General features: G+C 46.6%; 1 protein-coding gene across 2 annotated transcripts in view; it reads left to right on the top strand.

Annotated features, from left to right (window-relative positions):
• SPAG9 (sperm associated antigen 9) overlaps positions 1–25562 on the top strand; it is a 1094694-nt gene that overhangs the window by 261803 nt on the left and 807329 nt on the right. For both annotated transcript variants that reach the window (XM_069200034.1, XM_069200033.1), the window contains exons 11-12: positions 13987–14038; positions 21999–22129. In XM_069200034.1, coding sequence (XP_069056135.1) covers positions 13987–14038; positions 21999–22129 — 183 coding nt within the window. The remainder of the gene's footprint in view (positions 1–13986; positions 14039–21998; positions 22130–25562) is intronic.

The following is a 25562-nucleotide window of genomic DNA, read 5'->3' as shown; positions in this document are numbered from 1 at the left end:
CCGAACAGAACCTCATAAGACGTACACCCTTCCAGGGACCTTCTAGGCAGCTTACTAAGTGCTCTTGGGACTCCATATAGATGGTTAAGCCAACTATGACCCGCTCCTAATACTCTCTCTTTTAAGGATTTGCTTTAAGTCTTAGTTCTTTCGCTCCACTATACTGTTACCCTTGGGATGATAAGGAGACGAGTAATGCAAGTGGCCTCCCGACGTCCCCATCGTGCCTGTGAATGCCCTTGAGGCAAACCCTGTCCCGATAAAGACGTGCAAATCTTTAAAAACAGTTTTAGTGACAGCTGATCGTTGTGGCCATACCCCTAGAAATTAAGAGCAAGAGTCAACAGCAACTAAGATGTATTTGTAAGCACCATCAGTTGTCAAAGGACCACAATGGTCCAGGTACATGCATTGTAGCGGTTTGTTGGAAATTAGGTGGGTGTCTGTGGTGTGCGCTTGATGGTGGATTATTTTATTTGTTTACCAATGACGCAACAAAGTACATACTGTTTGGTCTGTTTGTGTAGACCTAACCACAAGTAACGTTTTTGCAGGTAGGTGGGTGTCTGTGGTGTGCGCTTGATGGTGGATTATTTTATTTGTTTACCAATGTCACAACAAAGGACATACAGTTTGGTCTGTTTGTGTAGACCTAGCCACAAGTAACGTTTTTGCAATAAGGAAATAGTAGCCGCCACACCTGCATAGGGAGAAGCAGCTCCCTTATGTCCTGCTTTTATCAACTCTGGTCTCTGATCCTGGTTGGGGATTACATGATCATCCACCTCTGGCATTGTTACAAAGGCAATGCTCTGTGCATTTATATGGTAGGAGTATTTGGCAGGATATGCCTTTGGTAAGGGCTTGCCGTCTGCTGAGGCTTTCACAGCAGCCAGTGCTTCATTATCCAACCTCGTTCTGGAACGAGTAATCGTAGCAACAGAAGCTGTGGCTGCTGCTGATTTGGCTGCTTCATCAGCCAAGTTATTGCCTGCATCATGTATTCCTACACCTTCCTATGCCCAGTGCATGGATTACATGGGCACCTGGTAGCATGTCTTTTAGATCTGCTACTTTCCCCCACAGTAATCTGTTTGATGGTGTTCTCTTTTGAATCTCCGAACCCAATTTTAGTAATGCAGATATTTATTAAAGGACTAGACACAATAGTACGAATCACACACTATTAGTGTTAGCTGTTCCAGATCCATATATTCTCATGCCAGTACACGAGGCTGAAGCCCTGCCAGTTGTGCAGTGCAGTCCCATAGGGTCTTTGCGTAAATATTCTGAGGAAGGAATTTGCCATCCTATATGAGACCACTCACAACTGCAAAGGCTGCGGAGTACTGTTGGTCTGTGCCTACAGCTGGTTGTGCTGAACCATCAGTATAAAATAATATTTGGTATTGATCAAGAGGCAAAATATTTGTTGATACTGGGTATTTAAGCTCATATTGAAGGAATTCCTGAGTCTGGTGTTTGGGGTCAAAAACATAATCTATGTCAGTGGCAGTCAGAGACGTTGCCCATTGGATCCAACATAGATGTAGTGCTTTAGCGTGTGGGATGCTGACTTTTTGTAGCAGCCTTGAGAGCTGGTATGGGGGTTATGACAATAATGCATTTCTCCTGGGCCAGAGATCTCTTTTATGACAGGCACCTGAACAGCAGAAATAATTTTTCAATTTGAGCAAAATGTTGTTCAGCTGTGGAATACAGGTTTGTTTTTATGCTATAGGTACGGTGTTACGATGGTACCTTCATTGAATGCTACTTAGGTGAATCGAATGGCCCCAGCAATTACTCTGATGACCAAATTTGTTTTGTTATCAAGTGTGTGTAAATGTTTTGCTTCAATCATGTCCTGCTGCAGTGCTCTCGGAATACGTGTATTCGACTGTCCAATACTTACTTGAAAAGTCGGGCGTATTAAATCATACAATGGTTTTATGCGTTGACCATAGTCTGGAATGTAGGTTCTGCCAAAGTTGAAAAAGCCCAATAATGCAGCTTTTTAATGGCATTTAGTGGTTGTAATTACGTGGATTTTTCTAGAAAGTGGGGCGTCAGGGACTTTACTTCATCAGAAAACTTGTATCTAAAAAACAGGACTCTGAGAAAGGCAATTTTAGTTTTCTTGAAATTGAATTTATAGCCTATTTCATCAAACACTAAAACAATGCGGGATTCCAGTCTTGAATGTTCCAAGAGATCATCATCCATAAGGTAGATATCATCTACATAGGACAATGCCTCGGAGTCAGTCTTGTGTAAAATGGATGTTACATGTGCTGAGAACAGTCTAGAACTGTTCTTATACCCCTGTGGGAGCCCACAAAATTTTTGCTGCAATCCTAATACATTAAATGCTTTTAAGTCCCTGTTTTCAGGCATTGTATTTTGGTAGAAGAACCTGTTGGAAATATCCATGGTCGTTTTGTATTATTGTGCACTAAATTAATTAGTGCTGTGTGCATTTTGAATAGCAAATGTGGTTTATGACTATTTAGGTGTCTTTTATCTAAGACCATTCTATAAGAATGGTCCTGCTTAGCTACAGAAAACAAGGGGTTGTTCATCGGTGAAACGCAGGGCTCAATCACACCCTGGTTTGAGTATTTCTATCACTGGTGCTTTAGCCTCATGTTTAATGGGATATTGAGGTTGAAGCTGTTGTTGTGATCTAATAGATATAGTGTGGTATCGAGTCTCTGTCCCCCCCCACATGATTGCGATACAGCGTAGGGGCTTGCACCACTTCCCAGTCTACTGCATAGGCTTCCCCAATTACCTAGGAATGAGGTGAGAAAGAAGGCATAATAACTTCTTCCCTGAACAGACGTTTACGGGCAAATTCTGGTGACAATCCTTTTCTGCCAGTAGGATATCATAGCACAATGTACATTTTATCCAGAATCTTACTCTAACTGTATGCTCAATGTCTTTTTCGAATTGGAATTTCAATGTGTAAACTCTGTCCGTGTCGGGGGGGGGGCTTGTTTATCTTCCGTTTCGACTTATAAATAGGTGTTGGTTGCAGTCCCATCCAGAAGCTCTTGAAGATTCCGGTGAACTACTGTGACCAAAGCTGCGCTGTCTAGCAGAGTCACTGTCCCCTTCATGTTCTTTATTGAGGCTCCCAGCATGCACAGCATTTTGGGCAGAAATAGCTACCTCATTTCTCTTTTTAAATTGTTGTTTCTGTTGGGTTGGTTTCTCTTCCTTTTTTATGGAAGGTTCAGAGGAACGTTGTGAATCTTTTCTTGATTTCACATAGTTTTGTTGTTCGGAATACCCACCTTTTTCACTGTGTTTATCCGGTGAGTCCTGAAAGGAATGAGATTGGCGAGTATCAATATATTGATATATATTGGGAGTTTTCAAACTATCCCTATTTCTTAAATTGTTTCTTAAATTGTATTGTTTCTCAGAGGTCTCCGGACACAGAGATTCTCCTCTCTATTTTACATTATCTTTGTTTTGTTTGTATTTATCCCAGCGTTTTTAGACCCATCCATTGCTTGCTTGTTAAAATTCTTATTGGATTGTGGTTTACTTGGTCTGGCTCCCAAACTATCCAGACCTATACTAGAGTAGGTCTCAGCGATAATCTTTGACAGCTTGCGCTCCCAATCCTGAATAGGACTATCCCAGAGCCGCATTTAAAGTTACTTAATATTATTGATGATACTGTGGGAAAGTTGCTCATTAATTGCATCCCCAAATTTAGGCCCCAGGCAGCCCCGTATTCATTTTGAATTTGTTTCAGCACTTCCGGAAGATTTGCAAGTGTTGGTGTACCGTGTGCGGTAGTGTAGAGTGCAGCAAATACTGCACCCCATGTGGCACAGTTGTCCACTGAGGAAACCATCCCAAATGGCAAACTCATTGTTAGAATTTTATGTTTATTTTGGGCATCCCATATGTGGAAACACTACTTCCAAAGCGCTTAATTTTTGTGCTAACCAAAACAGAATTTCTTCGCGTTTGGTGGGTACCTTACCGATGATAAAATGCATTGTCGCAGGATTAATGCCTGCCGTGGCCAAATGTGGTTGTGCTGGAGGAGCCCTTGCTGTGACAGTATTTAATGTTTGCATTTTAAATTGTATCAAGCGCCTTTAACTTTGTACTCAATCATTATACAGGCAGCGCCCTTCCGCTGCTGCAAAGGTGTTAGCATTAGGGTGTGGTGTATATGTGGCCAGCTGTGGCCATGCAGGACCTTCATTGCTCAAAGCACCTATTCTAACGAATTGTGCAACATGTGGTAGGGCACCATCAAGACAATTTTGGTGTTCTTAATAAGATAGAGGTATTTCTAAGTATGCAGATGCTCTGTATTGTGCAGGTGCGTTAGCAGGAGTGTAATGATGAAAGTTGTGTGTGTTCCCATCTACTGCTGTAAAAGTGACACAAGAATAAACAATTTCAGTTGTATATTCTGGTGCTGACTTAACCAGCAAAATAAGATTCCATCATTATTGGAGTAACCATTCGGGCATCTAGAAAGGAGCTATATATCTACTCTAAATGAGGGAAAAGGAGGCGAGAAAATACCTTAGAGAAGGAATTTGGGAACCCATCTGGACCCCCAGGGCTTTGTTATTAGTTATTTTATGACCTGTGTAACCACTTTCAACCTTGTTTTGGTGTAGTTGATCCATAAATGACTGATCGACAGAAATAATAATCAAAACATAAGACCACAATGGAGCAATCCATAGTGAGAGGTCTTCCTATAGATACCCCGCTTCCATGGTTGACAGAGCCGTAGTTCTTCCTGGGGTTCCCACCACCCTGTCTGGGGTGGACACGAGCCTTGTACTCTCCTTTGGCGGCCAGCCCCTTGGAGCCAGAGGGTCCTGCCCCATGTTAAAATGTAGTCAGAAAACGTTCTTCCCTCTGTTGCAAGTAGGCCCAGTGACAAGACTCCCATTTCATTCTCTTGGAAATATTTCTACTACATCTCTTATATTGTCTCTTAGGACAGGGTCGCAAAAGATATTTTGATCAGTTTAAATATTCTGTGTGGAGGTGACTCTGGAGGAGAGGCCTGTAGTGACATAAACACTGGGGCATGATCTGAGAGAACCCTAGTGCGTACACTAGAGGAATTCACCCGGGGGAACATTCCTCTAGTATTGGGAGTAGTCAGACCTGTGAATAGTCGATTAAAACATTAAATCCCTCTCCCCTGTATGGTGCAAGCACCACACATCTGCCATTTGTAGGTCTTAAAGGCCCTGGGATATGGAGGCTGGGGAGGGAAATCGGAGGTTTCCACGAGAAAGGGGTTCTATCTATGTCCGGCATAAGTGCTGTGTTGAAGTCCCATCCCAGGATGAGACCATCCAGGGACTGCTGTTCTATGTAACGGGAAAAAAAAACAGGAACAGAACTGGCACTGATCTTTTGGGCCATGTGCAGATGCCAATGTCGCCTCCATCCCACCTAAGAATCCAGTGACCAGCATCACCCTCCCCTTGGCATACCTGTGGGTAGAGTGCACCATAAAAAGGGGTCTCCCTATCGATTAAGATAGCTATTCCCTTAGTTTTAGAGTCTTAATTGGAGTGATATTGGTGTGGGTAATGAGGTGATAGGCACCTTTACACATCTATGGGTAGAAGGTGCGTCTCCTACAACAGTTCCACATTGGTCCTTTTGTGTGGAGCCAGTGGAGTAAGGATTTCTGCTGGAGAATCAAGGCCCTGCACCTTTAGGGGTTACATTTGTTAGTCTGTGTCTCTTCTGCACTGACCTTGTCAGTCTAGATCATTGAGTCAATCCTCCCTCCCCCCACCCCAGGGACCTGTGCATTTCCATGGGTACCTTTCGTTAGCAGCACTAGGATAATAGTATTGCATTCCTGGCCAAACCTATAAACAAAGAAAATAATTGAAACCTAAGACAACTGTAAGAAAGCGTCCCTTTTTGGCATGGTTACCCCTACTTTTTTGCCTGATACATGATGTGCTTTCAACTGAAAGTGCACTAGATTCCTGCTAATCAGGTCCCCAGTGCCAGATCTCTTCCTGAAATTGTACAATTGTTTCCTCCAACTAGTATAACCTTTAGTTCCCTCTGTAAGTCCCTAGTTAATGGTACCCATGGTACCTAGGACACTAAAGGCGGTCCCTAAAGGCTGCAGCATGAGTTATTCCACCCTGAGTGACCCCTCATCAAATACACACAGTGCTGCCATTGCAGGCTGCGTGTTGTGGTGCAGACAAATGTTAAAACACTACTTGGCACACATCCCTGTGAGACATTTCTCCTACCACTGCATGTTATATTTGTAAGTCACCCCTACCAAATGCCTTCCAGCTCTGTGGCAGGGTGCTCTATATCTCATGTGAGAACTGCATGAGCAAATATGCCCCTGCTATATGTTTGTCGATTCTTGGACATAATAAGTGGATATGGAAGCTATTTTAAATGAATGTGCTGGATAATGGCTAGTACAAGTTCCCCAGCTATTTTGATAGCTTCACAAAACTAGGGATGTTTGATATCAAAATTCCTGTATTACTGAACTCTCCCTGAATCCAAAGATGGATATATTAGCACATGCCCCCAGAGGGAACCTTAGAGGTGCCCCCTCGTCTCAACCACATCTGCCACTATACATGTTTCTGACCTCTGGAGGTGAAAGCCTTCGGAAACCAGGAACAAAGTCTGCTCTGGGATATGCATTTCAGCGCGGGAAGCTTCAAGGGCCAAGCCACCTTTGTTATGCACTCTCGATGGTGGAGACAACCACCCCCTGTAGGAAAGTACTCTCTTTCTTGGCATGGTTACCCCCATTTTCTGTCTGATGTCGGTGTGCTTGACTGTGTTCACTGGGATCCTGCTAATCCCAAAAGTCTGGATTTCACTCACAATTGGCATACTGGTGCTCCCTTATAAGAGCCTAGTATATGGTACCTAGGTACCCAGGGCATTGGGGTTCCAGGGGATCCCTATGGGCTACAACAGCATATATTTTTCCACCCATAGGGATCCATGCAAAGGCTTCTGCAGGACTGCCATTGCAGCCTGCGTGAAAGTTGCAAGCACATCTTCACTGCCATGTACACTGCCCCAGGTTACTTATAAGTCACCCCTGTGGCAGGCCCTCCAGCCCTGAGGGTAAGGTGCAAAGTACCTGTGTGAGAGGGCACCCCTGCAGTAGCATAGGTGCCCACGTGACCTCCAGGACCATTTTCCCAGACCTTGTGAGTGCAGGGATGCCATTTTACACATGTACTGGACATAGGTCACTATCTATGTCCAGCTACATAATGGTAACTCCAAACATAGGCATGTTTGGTATCAAACATGTTGGAATCATACCCCAAGGCTTTTGCAAGCATTGGTTGTATGATTTCTTGCACTTTGGGGGCAGCTTAAAGAACCTCCAGTATTGCCATTTCAGCCTTCTGAGGTTTTGCAGGCAGTCCCAGCTGCTGCCACCTCCCAGAGAGGTTTCTGCCCTCCTGTTGCTTGGGAAGCTCAAACCCAGGATGACATAACAAAGGATTTCCTTTGCAAGAGGGGTGTTATACCCTCTTCCTTTGGAAATAGGTGTTACAGGCTGGGGTGGGGTATCCTCCCCAAGCTACTGGCAATGCTTTGAAGGGCACATTTGGTGCATAAACCAGTCTACACCAGTTCAGGGACCTCCAATCCCTGCTCTGGCATGAAACTGGACAAAGGAAAGTGGAGTGACCACTTCCCTGTCCATCACCACCACAGGGGTTGGTGCTCAGAGCTCCTGCAGAGGGTCCCTGGGTTTTGCCATAGAGTATTCCAAGTTGGCAGAGAACTCTGGGAGCATTTGAGTGGCCAGTGCCAGCAAGTGACGTCAAAGCCCTCCCCTGATAGATACTTACCTGGTTAGGTGACCAATCCCCCTTATAGTGCTATTTAGGGTCTCTCCTTTGGGTGGTTCTTCAGATTCGGATTGCAAGACTCCAGCAGGAATCCTCTGCATCCTTTACTCGACTTCTCACTGAATAAATTGCTTCTGGACCCTCCAGTAACTCTACAAGTGGCAACAAAGAAGCAAGACGCCTTCTGCAACATTGTATCTTCAGCTCCTGCCAGCAGCTGCAACTGTTTCCCGATCATGCATCCTCTGAGGACAGCGCGTCTTCAGCCTGCACCAGAAGAGCAAGGAATCTCCCTTGGGGTGAAGGAGTCACTCCCCTGCTTCAGCAGACACCAACTGCGTGGATCCTGCATCAGGGGTGGTGTACTGAAGTGGTCCTGACGGTCCCTTCTTCCAACTGTCCAACTTTGGTGGAGGTAAAAGCCTGCCTTCCCACACAAGACAGTACCCCCTTGCATCGCGTGTTTTGCAGCTGCCAAGGCTTGTTGGCATCCTTCCTCCAAGTCCTTTGTGCATCTTGTAGCTCCGGCCCCAGCACTCTATCCTGCGACGCACAGCTTCCTGAGTGGTTCTCCGGCGGCATGGTAGCCTTTGTCGTAGTGCTGCGTGGTCCTCTTCTGCAACTTCCTTGTCCCCATGCTGTGGGACTCCTGTGTGCGCTGCCTGGTATTCTGTGGGATCTCTGAGTTGCTGAGGGCCCCCTCTGATTCCTCCTCCTGGGTAGAGTCCACCTGGTCCTTCCTGGTCCCAGGCAGCGCCATTTTCCGCTAACCACAAGCTTTTTCGTGTGCCAAGTCTTGTTGGCGGACTGCAGCGACGCAAACCAGACTGCAGTTCTTCATCTGGCATGGGACATCACTTGCATCCTCCAGGAACCTGACTTTGTCTTCTTGGGTGCAGTACTGACTGTTCTTCTTCACCTGTGGTTCTTCATTTGCACCTTCTTCTGAGTTAGCAGGGGGGCTCCTGTTCTTCCTGGACTCTTCTGTGCTTCTTGGACCTGGTCCCTTCTTCCACAGGTCCTCTGGTCCAGGAATCCACTGTTGGTGTCTTGGAGTCTCTTCTGGTTCTTGCATTATCCTTCTTTTCGTTTCTGTGTGTGTGTTCTAGGAAACTTACTGTGATTTACTCCTGCTTTCCTGGTCACTAGGGTGGGTTCTAGTACTTACTTTTGGGGTTTTCTAGTACTCCCAGCTCCCCTCTATACACTACACTTACCTAGGTGGGAAACCGACTTTCACATTTCACTTTCTTAGTATATGGTTTGTGCTCCCCCTAGGCCTATTTCTAACTATTGTGATTTTCACTAAGTGCACGGTTTTCTAACTGTTTTTATGCCTATTTCTGCATACTAGTGTATATAATTTGGGTATTACTTACCTCGTAAACGAGTATTGCCTCTATGGTATTTTTGGCATTTGTGTCACCAAAATAAAGTACTTTTTATTTTTGTAACACTGAGTATTTTATTTCATGTGTGTGAGTGCTGTGTGACTACAGTGGTATTGCATTAGCTTTGCATTTTTCTTGAATAAGCCTTGACTGCTCATCCACAGCTACCTATAGAAAGCCTGGCTTCTAGATACTGCTTACATTTCACTACTAGGGGATAACTGGACCTGGTATAAGGTGTAAGTACCATAGGTACCCACTACAAACCAGGCCAGCCTCCTACACCCCACATGTCCTGACCCCCACTTCTTGGCAGCAAGACAGGTGGGAAATTAGTAAGATTAGGAGGTGTGCCCCATATCATGCCAGCCGCACCCCTAAGGTGGACTAGCTGGACTAGCTGATGTGGACAACAGTTTTCCAATTACTCCATCTTGTTTTGGTTGGAATTAGCATTCTAGAGTCAGTGTTATGCCCACTTCCTACTAGAGTGGTTACATAGAGGGTATAGCCACTGTAAAGGTAGGCAACCCATTGGTTGATACCTGTCAGTCCCTTTAAAGCCCCTAAATTGAGTATTCAGGTGGCAACCCTGAACCCAAGAACTCCGATTCAACAGATCAAGAGAAGGACAAAGAAGAGTCCCTGCCTGCCGAGAACAGCAGAAGAGCTGTGGGCTTCTGGCACGAAACCCTGCGTGCAACTCTCTCAACAGTCGCAACAGAGTGACTCGTCCTGCAAGCTGGAGAACTACTGTAGCCTCGGGTAGCCTGCCAATACCTCGAAAATCGCTGCCATTCTCCCTTGGAGTAGAAGAGCTACTTTCCTGCAGACCGTAGGCACTGACGAGCAGAGTTGGGTCCACCACCTTGCAGCTCCTTGGCACGAATGACGCTGCAGACAACCAGGATGACCAGATCTGTCTCCCCACCAAGTATGAAGACACAACAGGACCAATCAGAGCTGTGCAGCACTAACCCCTGGGGTACCGGATGCCCTGCACTGAGCACCAACAGTGAGAGTCCAGTCAGGATTCCCACCGCCCCAGGACTGAGTAGCTGTGCGAGGTACATCAGCACCACTGAGGCCCACTTCATAAGTGACCCAGCAGTCCTGATTTTGCCCCTGCCAGCTATTGACCCCTAACCGTGACAAGCCTTGGCACACCAGCGCGGCCGCTCTCACCACTCTGCACCCGAGCCACTCGCCCCGGGTTCCAAAGAACCGAGTGTTCCCCCTTGTTCCAAGACCCCTTGTGACCCAAGCTCCAATTTGGGAGCTCTTTGACTTGTCCCCAAGTCCCCCTGTGCAGCCTGTTTCCAGGTGGTCCCCCTTCACTGTAGCATGCCCAGCTACCACCTCACCAGAAACCTTGCTCCTGGTGAAACCCAGGCACCTACCGATGAACTGCTGGTAGTAATTTGCACCTTGGCCCACCACAACTCCAAACCCTAAAGGTGAACCCCTGAAACGGGCTGTATCTATCTTTGTGCATCTTAGACTTTTCTGTCCATTGAATTGCATTGTGTGTAAAGGCACACAGGTTTGAACTTTTTACTTACCTGTGAATATACGTAGCAAAAACAGTACTGTTTTGCTTTCACTAATGACCGAGCTGACAAAAATCTCTGGAATGCACTTCTTAGTTTAAAGAAGACATTTATTATTACTTCACCACGAGGTTCCTGAAAAAGGAGATTAGTAGGTCGGAGGCATACGTTTAAAAATAGTCACAGCAATGAAAGGAAAATATATCAAAGTGATTCTCAGCTGCAATGTACACAGCAAATATATGTGATTATATTATAGCATAATTCCAAAGCAAAGAATAAAGTCAAAATTCATCACCGTCTGGCCTGCCAATGCTCTTCATCTTTCTCATGCCAGCAAGTTGATGACCCCTGTTCAACTGTGAGGAAGAGATTTCCACTCTCACGGGAAAATGTCAGACATATGACGTCCAATCCTGACTGAAGTCTTGGAAATTCCCCTCGCTGCTGCCCAGGGACACCTTTTTGTAGCTTAAATAATCATGGAAAAAGCCTCCATAAAGGCCCATCCCTCTCAGATGTAAATATTCAAAACATGCTGGCTACTGTAGGTCAGAGTTGGAAGAAACAATCTTGAAAATTGGCCAAGATTTCAAGGCTCCTTCTTCCAAGGCCAACTTCTTCCCTGCACTAAAGAAAAACACAAAATATGCACTTCCTTATCAAGCTGTCGTGTTCGGTAAGAGAAAATTTGAAAAACACAAGCTTAGTTTACCATGTGGAAAAACACAGCTCATCTGCAATGTCTCAACTGCAATGTCTAACGCCACGATAACGCCAATAGGCAGCAAAACTGAACACAAAATGTAATCTGCAACTGGTGAACATTGAACAACTAATATGCCCAGTGGTGAAACACAAAGTCAGTGGTCAAAAATACTTATTTTCACTACAAGTACTTAATTTTGAACAAAGTTCTTGGTTTCAAAATATATAGAAAAAGTGTTATTTTTCTCATTTGGTCTCGGATTTACTCCGAGTGTGTCTCATTTATTACCTCTGTGAGTACAGCAAATGTTTAGGACTGCTCTCTGATAAGCCTATCTGTTCTCCCACACTACCACAAAAGAGATTGTTAGTATTAGCAACTTTTGCCTCTATAAAACAAATAGGGGTCCACTGGACTATCTGCACAGTGTGCTCTTTTTTAGTACATCAGATAGCGAGCCAGCTTCCCACATCAGCAATGGAACAATTCATAGTGAGAGATCTTCCACTGAATCCCCTGGTTCCATGGTTAACAGGGCCATTGTTCTTCCTTTGTGGGTCCCCATCATGCTGTCTGGGATGGAAATGAACCTTGTCATCCACCTTGAGGGCCAGCTTCTTGGAGCCAGGAGAGAACCCTCTCCCCTTACTCCCCTCACCATGTTCAAATGCAGTTGGAAAACATTTCTGCCCTTTGTTGCAAATAGATAGGGCTGCTTTTTCACATGGCGCTCAGGAAATATGCTGGATACTGCAGAATAGGGCTAGATGATCCGAATGCTGGTCCGTTTGTTAATTCCACAGCCCACTCATGGGTCATTTTAATTCATGTTCAAGAATTATGCGGATGTAAGATATCATCTGGGGTTCATTGTTGTTGCCGTTGTTCCCTTTGAGCTCTGCATGCTTCCTTACATTCAGACTTTCTTGTTTGTTGTTGGTGCCATGCGGGCCTGTGGAGGTCCCATTGTTGGTTGGTTAAGTCCTGTTTGTCCCTGAGCCTAAAGAGGGCTGTTGTCTTATCCCTGTAGGAGATTGAGGGGTGCTTGCCATTGAAGTAGCAACAGAGGCACACCAAGAAGCCCACCAGTATGGGATGCCCTTGGGACAGGAGCTAGTCAGTAGGATTTTCGTTTGGTCAGGGTCTGGGCTGAGATGTTTTGGTATAGAGTCAGGGTGGAGCCCCGATCTGAGCTGTGTCACCTTCTTGACGTCAACCTACCGTAAGTAGTGGACTCTGGTGAAGACATCTGGGGTGAGCTTGTGCTGAGTACTGAATATCAGGTGATTGCGGTTAAGTTAAATCTGAAGGTTCTCCAGGCCCTGGAGCAGTGTACAAAACAAATCCTGTGCTTATTGATTCGGCTCTTGGAGTTAGACCATGTCCGGGATACCCTTAATGCACATGTTGTTGCAGTGCAATCTGTATTCTCCATCTTCCCAACGTACTCATCAGCCGTTGACAACACTTCTTCAGTTCGTCCACCTATATCGGCAGCTCATCTCGCTCTTGCACTCTGTCTGCAGCAGACACCACCATGTCTAGTTGTCCTACTACGTGTTTGTGGTCAGTCCGAGATGTTCCAAAGCCTGGTTGCTCATTTCTGTTTTGAAAGCTACCAGTGAGGTCTTAGTACCCTCCCTGGTTGCGGGTGCTGCAGCATTCCCCTCCAAATCTGGGGGGGTAGGGAGGCCCCCTTTGAGCACGGCAGAGGCCCCAGAGTCTGTTGTTTGTTTGGGGTGTGCAGTAGCTCAGGATTGGGTGGGTCTTCTGCCTGCAGTCCCAGTCTCCATCCCCCAGCAGGCTCCCTGGGTCCTAATGCTTACAGCCTACCATTTTTGTTTGCCCCCAGGGCTAATGCTTCTACCAGTTGAGTCCCAAGCCTCTGCAAACCACAGGAAGAGTGCGTCTCTGGTTCAGGGCCTTGCTGTACACCTGGAGGGTCTCCCTGCTCTGTGAGGCCATTTTCCCAGCTAACAATGTAATAGTGTAGTTTCTTGTATCCAGGGTGATCATCACCCTTGTTGAGTAAGGACTGGGACAAAGAGAACAGGAGTTGTAATAAAGGGTACTGGTATGTAACTGAGGCATCCTGTTTGCATTTTGACAAAAACAATTCAGACTCATTGGAGTACCATTTTTAGTTTGCTTACACATGACACATCATAAACTTAAAAAAAAGTAATTTAAGTCATAAGTCCATCGCTCAGTACAAGGTGTTACTACAGCTGTGCTTCCGAATCTAGCACTTTGGTATTCTCTGGTCTTTAGCCACCTGTAATTTGAATAGTATATAACATTAAATACGCCAAATCAACCTGCAAAGTGCGTGGGATGTCTAGATAAATAAAAGTTCAGCAGTTTCTACATTTTTGAATGACTGACTGACATGTTGTTTTAGGAAAAATATTTGATTGGATTCTTAGTAACTTTACATTGTTTTTATTTTTTCTAAGAGCTAAGATGGAAGCAGAAGAAGCAAAGCAGGGAGCTAAAGATGATGACGATGTAAGTGAATTGTTTACTTGTTCACTCTAGCATATTGTAATGTATTCAGTGGTATTACCTCACATAATGGGGAACTGTATGGGGTGGGTGAGGGTGTGTTTGTGGGTGACTGGGCAGAAGAGGGTGTGTGTTAGAGGCATGCGTGTCTATGTTGCTGTTATGGCCCTCCTATTCTGAACACACTGCTTGAAACCTTGCTCGCTGTCTAACTGATCTATGAAGTTCTCACTTATGGTTTTATTACCTGCCACTGTGCACAGAACTCTTGACTCCAATACCAGACCTCGTTATTCCTAGAATTACAGTGATTTGATATAACAAAATTACACTGACCTAATAAGATTCTCACACATTTTAACTAAGAAATATATGATCAATAGTATTAAGTAGGAGCAGAGAACCAAATCTCCATTACCACTTCTGGAGCCTACTATTTTTTCTGTTTTTTATCTTTATATTTATTTTAAAGTTTTACATCCAGGGTGATAGTACAGCGTTGTTAGATATAACACCATCATTCAATTATATAGATAGCCAGGAGGCTGTAAACAATACTATTTGTAATTGGAAGGCTCCAGCTTACTCTCAGAAGTTGAGAGTCCCCCCCCCCCTAATCAGGATCTCCTTTCTTCTTAATGTATGTTTTAAAAGGGGCCATATCTTTTAGAACGTTTAATTTTATTCACCACTATGGCAGATAAATGTTCCATTGCATAAATATGCCATATTCTTGTCCACCAATTGCCAATCTCGGATGCTTGGTTTATATCCAGGTAAGTGTAATTGTGAGCCTTGCTGCTAAAAGAAAACAGATTAGAAGTTTACCGCTGGGCATAGTCCATGGGTACTCTGATCCTTCTCAAAAGTTGCAGAAAAGTAACACGAAGGGGTCCAGTTGTAGCTCCATAGCACATCTCTGGCATATCTGTTGGAGGATTGCTGCCCAAAACCTTTTCACATGTTTGCACGACCACCACGTATGAAAATATAAATTCCTCTCCCCACAACCCTTCCAGCACAGTTCAGAGGTCCCAGACATGGTGTGTAATCATATCAGCGTAAAATATCGCTTAGTGAGATTTTTACAAACATTCATTTTTTGTATTGTTTTTATTGTCTGGGTATCTTCCTGTGATGACCTATCTAGATTAAGTTTCCATTTCGCTTCATATTTATGTTTCTGTGTATGTGGGCCTGTAACAATGAGGTGGGGGATACCTTTTCTGGTGGATCCTTGAGAGACAAGCTACTCCAACAGTTTTATCCCTGCCACTCTTTTCTTTGACTGCACTGGAGTTAGCCCAGTTTAGCAGTTGGTTAAATTGAAGCTCCACACCCTTAGTCATCGCAAAAGGTTGCCTACAGGCTGGCCTATCTATGGATTTCCCATCACTGTGTAGCTCTCCCAAGAGGGATGGATGTCCGCTATCAAAAGTTTAGTCATCGGTGCCAGGCTTGAATTCCAAATTGTTAATTATAGCCAATAACAAGGATGGGCTGAATGCACTCTCATTGTAACCACTAGCTGCTCGGATCCGGTTGTAGGAGGAAGCCTGGTGGATACCCCTGGGAAGTACAACTCATGTGGTTCTCCATTTGTGTAGATAATCTACTCTGCTGCATTAGAGACATACACATGGACCTTTCTCTACTGTCTGTGCCAGTGTATACTCCTCCACACATGTAGCTGGACTATGTGTTAACAGGTGTAAATCCAGCATGTTCTCCTTTGGAGGTTCCCTGCCCCCTGTTGAAGTTTGCTTGGCCAGGCAGCGGCTAGAGTGGAGGAGCGACACCATTAGATACCCAGGTTATATCTTTCCCCTGCAGACCTCTTCGAGGGCTGTCTGGCCGTAAAATACTGTTCAATACTGGAAAACACTGCCACTGGCCTCAACAGGCCAAATAGCCATCTTGAAAATGATTATACTTCCCCGCCTTTTTTATTACTTTGCCAACCTTCCCATCATACCTCCTTGCAGTTTCTTCCAGGATCTAGACACGCTACTCAGAGAGCTCATATGGGGCTACAAATGCCTCCACATTGCATTGCAAAAACCACAGCTACCAGTGGAGAAGGGTGGCCTTGGTTCGCTTTTGTTTGAGGCTTACTTCCTGGCAGCCCAACTCCAATGGGTCTCAAGATGGCTGGCACAGCACAACCTGGCTGAAACGTGCATGGACACAGGCTCCCTCACTCACACAAACCTCCAGAGTCTCCTTCACGCTCAAGCAGGCCCCTATCTCTGACTTTACCCCCCAGGTAGTCCTGTACGCACCCACTTTACCACTACAGGGCCTCCTACTCCCTTCCAACTTATATTCAACCAGAGACCTTACAACCTGGCAAAACTACTATCTGACTATGGTAGGTGACTTGTTCCAAGACTGTCAAATCCTTACCATCAATCACCTCATTAATTCGTCCTCGCCAGGGGTCAATACCTGCAGTTCTACATGATGCAACACATACTCTGTGCCCAGTGGTCCATAATAGGCACCAACCCCCCTACTCATTCAGTCATTCAGTCTGTACTAACCATGGGAATAGGCTGCTACTTCATAACATGGCACTATAGGGATCATACCGGGACCCCGCTTATGTCACTTATAAACAAATGGGACGCAGATGCCATCCTTCACCGTGCAGCAGGTCAGGAAGAGGCTCACAGTCTTCCTCAACCTGCTCTGCTGTAGCCATGACGTTGACTGTGTAGTCTTTTAGAAGGCAAGGCTTCAGCTAGTTCACATGGAACACCCTCCTTGGTTCCCCTGTGACACATGCATCCTCCAAGCAGTCAAACATCTGAAATCTTCTGTACTACATTGTATGGCCCACATGGTTTGACTTACAAGACCTTGGGGCACAAAGGCTTTAGCACAAACACCTCCTGACCTCCCTGATGCCTAGTCATCGCGGATTTCTGGTCATACCGGTCTTGCATAAGTTCCTGGCTTGCCTGACTCTTATTGTGCCATCAGCTTCCTGAGGCTAATCACATAGTCCACCACCTCCTTCTGTAGAGACTTGGAGGTTCCTTCCCACCCTGTTCTGATTAAAATGAGTAGCCATGCAGAAGTTCAAAGGGACTGAACTCTGCTTCCTTCTGTGGAATTTCTCTGTAGGTGAACAGGAGCCATGGAGGTCAAGACCCTTCGTCCTCCTGAGGCTCTTTGGCAGAGGTCCAATCAGTCTTTGTGGATTGTTGAACTGCTTCACCAAATAGGTCATTTCTTGGGGTTGAGAAGTGATAGCTCTCACCAGTTTGCTCCCAAACCTCTCCTATGTATGACAAAATAAAGTTGGTTCCTCAGTCAGAGATGAACATTCTTGGAAATCCAAACTTAGAGGAGACCCCCAGGAGAGCTGTTCCTGCTACCTTTGTGGTCATGCTCCTCAGAGGTATTGCCTCTGGATACTTTTTGGCATGATCCACCACAACCAAGATATACTTGTTGCCTGATAGTGAGTAAGGGTTGAATGGATGAAAAATGTCTATTCCCAACCCACTCAAATGGAACACCCATAACTGGTAGGAGCACTATTGGTGCCTTAGTCCTGCCTCCTGACTTAGCACTCACTTGGCAAGCGAGTTAGGTTCTACAGAACCTCTTTTTCTCTGTACACCACTGCCCTGTAGAACCAGGGGGTCTAAACTATCCTGGGTCTTTCTAATGATGAGGTGTCCTGCCCCAGGCACTTGGGCAAGTAACAAGAGGAAATTCATTTGCACTAATTGAACCACTAGCCTTTTGCTAGAACCAGGCTACGGATTCTTTGACTCACTATAAAGTAGGCCATCCTCCCTGCCAACATAGTCTTTACAAATCACTCTTTTTCTGACCTGTTCCTGGACTTTCTTGCTAAGTCCCAGAAGCATAGGGCATTTTTCCTTTGCTTTGCTCCTTTAGGAGCAAAAGCGATAGCCCCCATTGCCAGTCCCTTCCCGGGGATTGCCCTTTCCTGCAAACTACGTTGTAGTAGTTCCTTCAAATGGGAAATTGTCCCAGTCACCTTCTGACACTCAACCTCAGCTCTGTTTGACACAGCTGATCAAGTCCAAGCCATAAAGGTGTTTGCTCCTGACACTTAACCAGGGGCAGACAAATCATTTCCCAAAGAATATTATCAACAAGTTGCTTCTCACTCACTCCTACTATTATCATGGTTGCTTTGCCATATATTTCTTCTTCAGCTGGGGCAAGCTAGTACTCCATTTCCTCACCACTGGCTACCAAACCAGTACCAGGAAGAATCTCCTCAGACTTGATATTTTCATCTGTAATCCTGAAAGCTCCAGTTTACCTCAGGGTCGACACTTTCCTCTCACTGAAACTGCCTTCTTACAGAAACCTAATCGTATTTGGATGAATGTGCTTCAGAGGATCTGTCTTCCTTGCCCAGATGTTCATAGCCACTTTTAGTGCAGCAGGGGCCTCTTTGGTCCCTTCCCCTATATTTATCACTGGTGGCATGTATAACAAGTCTCCACCATAGACTTGGAAGAACCTCTCTGGCCTCCATTCTCATGATGCTTCTTATCAGACACACCATTATAATTTTTATTTCACATCAAGCCCTTTGAGAATGCCCTGGCACTTATCCTCCAATTTGGAACAAGTCTGTGGAAAGTTCCTCCCCCTTTTTGGCTGAGAACCATGCTGATCTAGCCCCTTGTGAGCCCTGTTAGCTAACCACTGGTCAGCCAAATCTGCAAGCTTCCCTTGATCTCGCTCTGTCAGATCTGATAGGTACTGCCTAATTGGGCTGGATCACTCCTTCTTGAGTGGTTCTATCACCATCAGTGGGTTAAGGGTCTGAAATTCCTAGGCCTCCATGTAAGGAAATGCCTCCTTGGCATAGTTACCCCCTAACGTTTTGCCTTTGGTGATGCTAAGTAATGATTTGAAAGTGTGCTGGGACCGTGCTAACCAGGCCCCAGCACCAGTGCTCTTTCCCTAAACTGTACCTTTGTCTCCACAATTGGTACAACCCTAACACTCGGGTGAGCCCCTTGTAACTGGTACCCCTGGTACCAATGGCCCTGATGCCAGGGAAGGTCTCTACGGGCTGCAGCATGTCTTATGCCACCCTGGGGACCCCTCATTCAGCACAGGCACACTGCCTCTCAGCTTGTGTGTGCTGGTGGGGAGAAAATGACTAAGTCAACATGGCACTCCCCTCAGAGTGACATGCCAACCTCACACTGCCTGTGGCATAGGTAAGTCACCCCTCTAGCAGGCCTTACAGCCCTAATGCAGGGTGCACCATACCACAGGTGAGGGCATATGTGCATGAGCACAATGCCCCTACAGTGTCTAAGCAAAACCTTAGACATTGTAAGTGCAGGGTAGCCATAGGAGTATATGGTCTGGGAGTTTGTCAAACACAAACTCCACAGTTCCATAATGGCTGCACTTAAAACTGGGAAGTTTGGTATCAAACTTCTCAGCACAATAAATGCACACTGATGCCAGTGTGCAATGTATTGTAACATACACCCAGAGGGCATCTTAGAGATGCCCCCTGAAAACATACCCGACTTCCAGTGTGGGCTGACTAGTGTTTTCCAGCCTGCCACACACCAGACATGTTGCTGGCCACATGGAGAGAGTGCCTGTGTCACTCTGTGGCCAGGAACAAAGCCTGTACTGGGTGGAGGTGCTTCTCACCTCCCCCTGCAGGAACTGTGAACACTTGGCGGTGAGTCTCAAAGGCTCACCCCTTTTGTTACAGCGCCCCAGGGCATCCCAGCTAGTGGAGATGCCCGCCCCTTCGGCTACTGCCCCCACTTTTGGCGGCAAGGCTGGAGGAGATAATTAGAAAAACAATGAGGAGTCACCCACCAGTCAGGACAGCCCCTAAGGTGTCCTGAGCTGAGGTGACCCCTGCCTTGAGAAATCCTCCATCTTGAGTTTGGAGGATTCCCCCAATAGGATTTGGGATGAGCCCCCCGTCCCCACAGGGAGGAGGCACAAAGATGGTGTAGCCACCCTCAAGGACAGTAGCCATTGGCTACTGCCCTCCCAGACCTAAACACCCCCCTAAATTCAGTATTTAGGGGCTCCACAGATCCCAGGAAATCAGATTCCTGCAACCTGAAGAAACAAGAAGGACTGCTGACCTACAAGCCTGCAGAGAAGGAGGAAGACAACAACTGCTTTGGCCCCAGCCCTACCGGCCTGTCTCCAACTTCGAAAACCTGCACCAGCGACGCATCCGACAGGGACCAGCGACCTCTGAAGCCTCAGAGGACTGCCCTGGACTAAAGGACCAAGAAACTCCAGTGAACAGCGCCCTGTTCAAAACCAGCTACTTCTTTGCAACAAAGAAGCAACTTTCAAAGACTTCACGTTTCCCACTGGAAGCGTGAGACTTCCCACTCTGCACCCGACGCCCCCGGCTCGAGATCCAGAGAACCAACACCTAAGGGAGGACTCCCTGGCGACTGCGAGCCTGTGAGTAACCAGAGATGACCCCCCTGAGCCCCCACAGTGACGCCTGCAGAGAGAATCCAGAGGCTCCCCCTGACTGCGACTGCCTGTAACAAGGGACCCGACGCCTGGAACCAACACTGCACCTGCAGCCCCAGGACCTGAAGGAACCGAACTACGAAGCAGGAGTGACCCCCAGGCGACCCTCTGCCTAGCCCAGGTGGTGGCTGTCCCGAGAAGCCCCCCGTGCCTGCCTGCACCGCTAGAGTGACCCCCAGGGTCCCTCCATTGTTTCCTATCTGAAACCCAACGCCTGCTTTGCACACTGCACCCGGCCACCCCTGTGCCGCTGAGGGTGTTTTGTGTGCCTACTTGTGTACCCCCCAGTGCTCTACAATACCCCCCTGGTCTGCCCCCCGAGGACGCAGGTACTTACCTGCTGGCAGACTGGAACCGGAGCACCCTTGTTCTCCGTGGGCGCCTATGTAATTTGGGCACCTCTTTGACCTCTGCCCCTGACCAGCCCTGAGCTGCTGGCGTGGTAACTTTGGGGTTGCCTTGAACCCCCAACGGTGGGCTGCCTATGCCCCAGACCTGAGACTTGTAAGTGTTTTACTTACCTCCTAATCTAACCTTTACTTACCTCCCCCAGGAACTGTTGATTTTTGCACTGTGTCCTCTTTGAAAATAGCTTATTGCCATTTTTACAAAGACTGTACATGATATTGTTTTTATTCAAAGTTGCTAAAGTATCTAAGTGAAGTACCTTACATTTAAAGTTTTTAATGTAAATCTTGAACCTGTGGTTCTTGAAATAAAATAAGAAAAGATATTTTTCAATATAAAAACCTATTGGCCTGGAGTAAGTCTTTGAGTGGGTGTTCCTCATTTATTGCATGTGTGTGTACAACAAATGCTTAACACTACCCTCTGATAAGCCTACTGCTCGACCACACTACCACAAAATAAAGCATTAGAATTATCTACTTTTGCCACTATCTTACCTCCAAGGGGAACCCTTGGACTCTGTGCACACTATTTCTTACTTTGAAATAGTATATACAGTGCCAACTTCCTACACTCCATACACAATGAATCCAAGTTTCAAATGGAACACCATCCACTTTCACTTTTTGTACCTCTGAAGGTATTGCACTTCCTTTAGCCGCTCATAGACCATCCAGTGTGCCATAGATATCCTTCCAATGATGGCTGACCCTTCTGAAGGAGTGTGACTCATTAAAGCAGCTGCAATGGGCACCTCATTCAAGGCCTACACCTTACAAGAAACCACTGCAATATAATCTGCCCTACCACATACAAGGGTACCAACTCTCCTGGAATCTTGACTTCTACCTGTCCTGAACTGGAGGTGAATGCGTTCCCTAGATGGAGCTGTTTCTGCCTCCATCCTAAGCTTCTCCTTCTCAAGATTAGTTATTTCCCTCTCCAGCTTTTTACCTTTCCTTTTCACTCTCTTTCCACTTCATAATGTTTAACTTAACTTGTTTTCATCTTCTTACAGAATGATGTCCCAACTGCTCAGAGAAAACGTTTCACTCGTGTGGAAATGGCTCGTGTTTTGATGGAAAGGAATCAGTATAAAGAAAGGTTGATGGAACTACAGGAGGCGGTGAGATGGACTGAGATGATAAGGTGAACATATTCATATTGGACATCTTGTTATTTGTGCCAAAACGTTGAATGTGTTGTTGTTTTATTTTATTTCTTGACAATTATTTAAACCATTTTTTAAAATCATTTTCATATCCTACAATACTGTGAATCATGCAGCAGTAAGAAAAGTGTTGTTGACTGTAAAGAATAAGATTTCAGTTATTCATGAGAAAGCTAGAACTTTCCCAGGTTATGTACATCGAGGGCCAGAGAGGTTAATGAATGGATGGATTGGATTATGACCCAAATTTATTTACATTTGGTGAGATCATTCCATCACCTTTTTGTTCTGCTAGATCCAGTGACTAGTGTTTATACTCTACCCAAATGTGTCTTGGGGCCTGGATGTAATGGGGAGCATTTTGCAGTATGAATCTTCCAAGTAATTCAACATACTAGATCTTTAATCTACATTGACATTCTTTGTGGTTGAGCTGCTGGTGTTGGGGGAGGAACCCTTGCACCATCAAATAGTAATCATTCACCAAAAACAAGAGTAGACCTAGTAATTCCCAGAAGATTTCTAAGGAGCTTCTTTCATATACTCATGTAATGCCATCATTAGATGCATGTCTAGTGGACAGCTAATATCTCTGCAATCTGAAGGACCTCTGGTCCAATAGTGGTGTATGTTACCGCAGACCCTGGCCAGAGAAAATATTCTGCAGGAACTACAATCGGGCCATGTGTGTGTATATATATGTTTGGTGGCATGTGTAGCTGCAGATAAACATGCTGTGCATTATCCTGCCATCTAGTGTTGGGCTCGGAGTGTTACAAGTTGTTTTTCTTCGAAGAAGTCTTTTCGAGTCACGAGACCGAGGGACTCCTCTCTTTCGGCTCAATTGCACATGGGCGTCGACTCCATCTTAGATAGTTTTCTTTCCGCCATCGGGTTCGGACGTGTTCCTCTTCGCTCCGTATTTCAAATCGGGAAAGTTAGCGAAATATCGAAAATTCAACGGTATTGTTCACGCTCGGTACCGGTTTAGCGTATCGACACCGATAGTAGAAGCGCTCCGGCGGCCCTTCGGGGCTTCCGCTCTTCAGCAGGGCCTGGTTGGCCCGACCGCATCCATTGACAAAACTAATGGACCGGACCCCCTTCCGCTTCTGTCCGACGTGCCACTTGAAGTATCCTTATGCAGACCAACGCTTAGTCTGTAATCTGTGTCTATCACCAGAACACAGGGAGGCCAGTCGGACATTTCGATCGAAAAAGACCCTACGCGAATGACGAGCCAGAAGACTACAAATGGCGTCGACACCGAGGGAACAACTCGACGTCGAAGAGGAGGAAAGAATTTCCATCCGGGGAACAGACTCAGATGATTCCGAAAGTGAGCGACCCGCGACGACGCAGAAAACAGTGAGTAAAACTGCCCCGTCCAAGACTCACACAAAGATCATAAAGGCCAAGGGGATGCCATCGCCAGCAGGCCATGGCTTAACCCATCGAAAAGACGGTGACCAAACATCGGCACTGAAAAAGGCCAAAGAACTGCCGAAGACATCAGACTCCAGTCGAGATTCAGGCTCCGAACGATCTTGGCACCGAGAGTTCGACTCACCCAAGGTGAGAAACGTTACGTCGGAACCGAAAAAGACTTTCTCGGAAGCTTCAGTACCGGAAAAAGCTCCTTCGGAGCCGAGAAGAAGCTCTTACACAGAAGAGCAAGGACTTTTCGGCCAAATGCAAAACCACAGATTTGAGCAGGGGATAGGTATGGGGGAACCAGACCATACCCAAAGGAGGTTGCATATCTAGAAAGAGACTGGGAAAATATAAACTCCTTCCTCCAATTAAAACTAAAACAAAGCTGGCATTTCATCAGTCAGAAATGCAGCCGAAGGCAAAGGTGGCAAGAGATAAAACACCACCACCAAGGTTTTCGCCACAACCTTCTCCACTGCATTCACCACAGCTGTCCCCGGTAACAACACCCCCAATGCAGTCACCGACCCATACAGGGAATACACAGGATGATCCAGATGCATGGGACTTAAATGATGCTCCGGTATCAGACAACAGCCCAGATTGTTACCCAACAAGGCCGTCACCTCCAGAGGACAGTACTGCATATACGCAGGTACTATCAAGGGCAGATACATTCCACAATGTAGCAATGCATTCAGAGCCAATAGAGGATGATTTCCTATTCAACACCTTGGCGTCCACCCACACTTCCTACCAGAGTCTGCCAATGCTCCCAGGCATGCTTAAGCACACAAAACAGGTCTTCTAGGAGCCAGTGAAAGGAAGGGCTATCACACCTAGGGTGGAGAAAAAAAATACAATCCTCCCCCAACGGACTCTGCAGACACAGCAGCACGAACAGTCAACACTGCAGTAACCATTCGCAGGCATGCATGGTTACGAAGATCAGGAATCAGGCCTGAAATCCAACAAGCTGTGTTAAACATGCCTTTCAACCAGGAACAATCGTTTGGGCCGGAAGTGGACACAGCAATTGAAAAATTAAAAAAGGACACAGACGCGGCCAAAGCCAAACTACACTTACACCTGTTACAACTAGAAGTCCAAGCATTGTTACAAAAACAAGCAATAGAATTAGTACCCAACCATCAAAAAGGGACAGGCGTACTCACTATATTTCCGAATCCCAAAGAAAAACAAAATGTTAAGACCCATATTAGACCTCAGAACACTGAGGGGGTCATTCCGACCCCGGCGGTCAAGGACCGCCGGGGCCGGGGATGCGGGATGCGGGGATGGGGGATGCGGGAGCACCGCCAACAGGCTGGCGGTGCCCCGCCGGGCATTCTGACCGCGGCGGTTTGGCCGCGGTCAGACAAGGAAAACCGGCGGTCTCCCGCCGGTTTTCCGCTGCCCTTGGAATCCCCCATGGCGGTGCAGCTTGCTGCGCCGCCATGGGGGATTCTGACACCCCCTACCGCCATCCTGTTCCTGGCGGTTCGCCCGCCAGGAACAGGATGGCGGTAGGGGGTGCCGCGGGGCCCCTGGGGGCCCCTGCAGTGCCCATGCCAATGGCATGGGCACTGCAGGGGCCCCCGTAAGAGGGCCCCACTGGGTATTTCAGTGTCTGCAATGCAGACACTGAAATACGCGACGGGTGCAAACTGCACCCGTCGCACATACCCACTCCGCCGGCTCTATTCGGAGCCGGCTTCCTCGTGGGGAGGGGTTTCCCGCTGGGCTGGCGGGCGGCCTCCTGGCGGTCGCCCGCCAGCCCAGCGGGAAAGCCTGAATGGCCTCCGCGGTCTTTCGACCGCGGAGCGGCCATTTGGCGGTTCCCGCGGGGCGGGCGGCTACCGCCGCCCGCCCCAGTCGGAATCACCCCCTGAGGCTCTTCATCAAATCGGATCACTTCCACATGGTAACACTTCAAGAAGTGGTTCTCTTACTCAAAAAAGAGGACTGCATGTCAAC

Source organism: Pleurodeles waltl, chromosome 7 (genome assembly GCF_031143425.1).
Source record: "Pleurodeles waltl isolate 20211129_DDA chromosome 7, aPleWal1.hap1.20221129, whole genome shotgun sequence".
Classification (NCBI taxonomy): domain Eukaryota; kingdom Metazoa; phylum Chordata; class Amphibia; order Caudata; family Salamandridae; genus Pleurodeles; species Pleurodeles waltl.
This window is presented reverse-complemented; position numbering and strand designations above follow the sequence as displayed.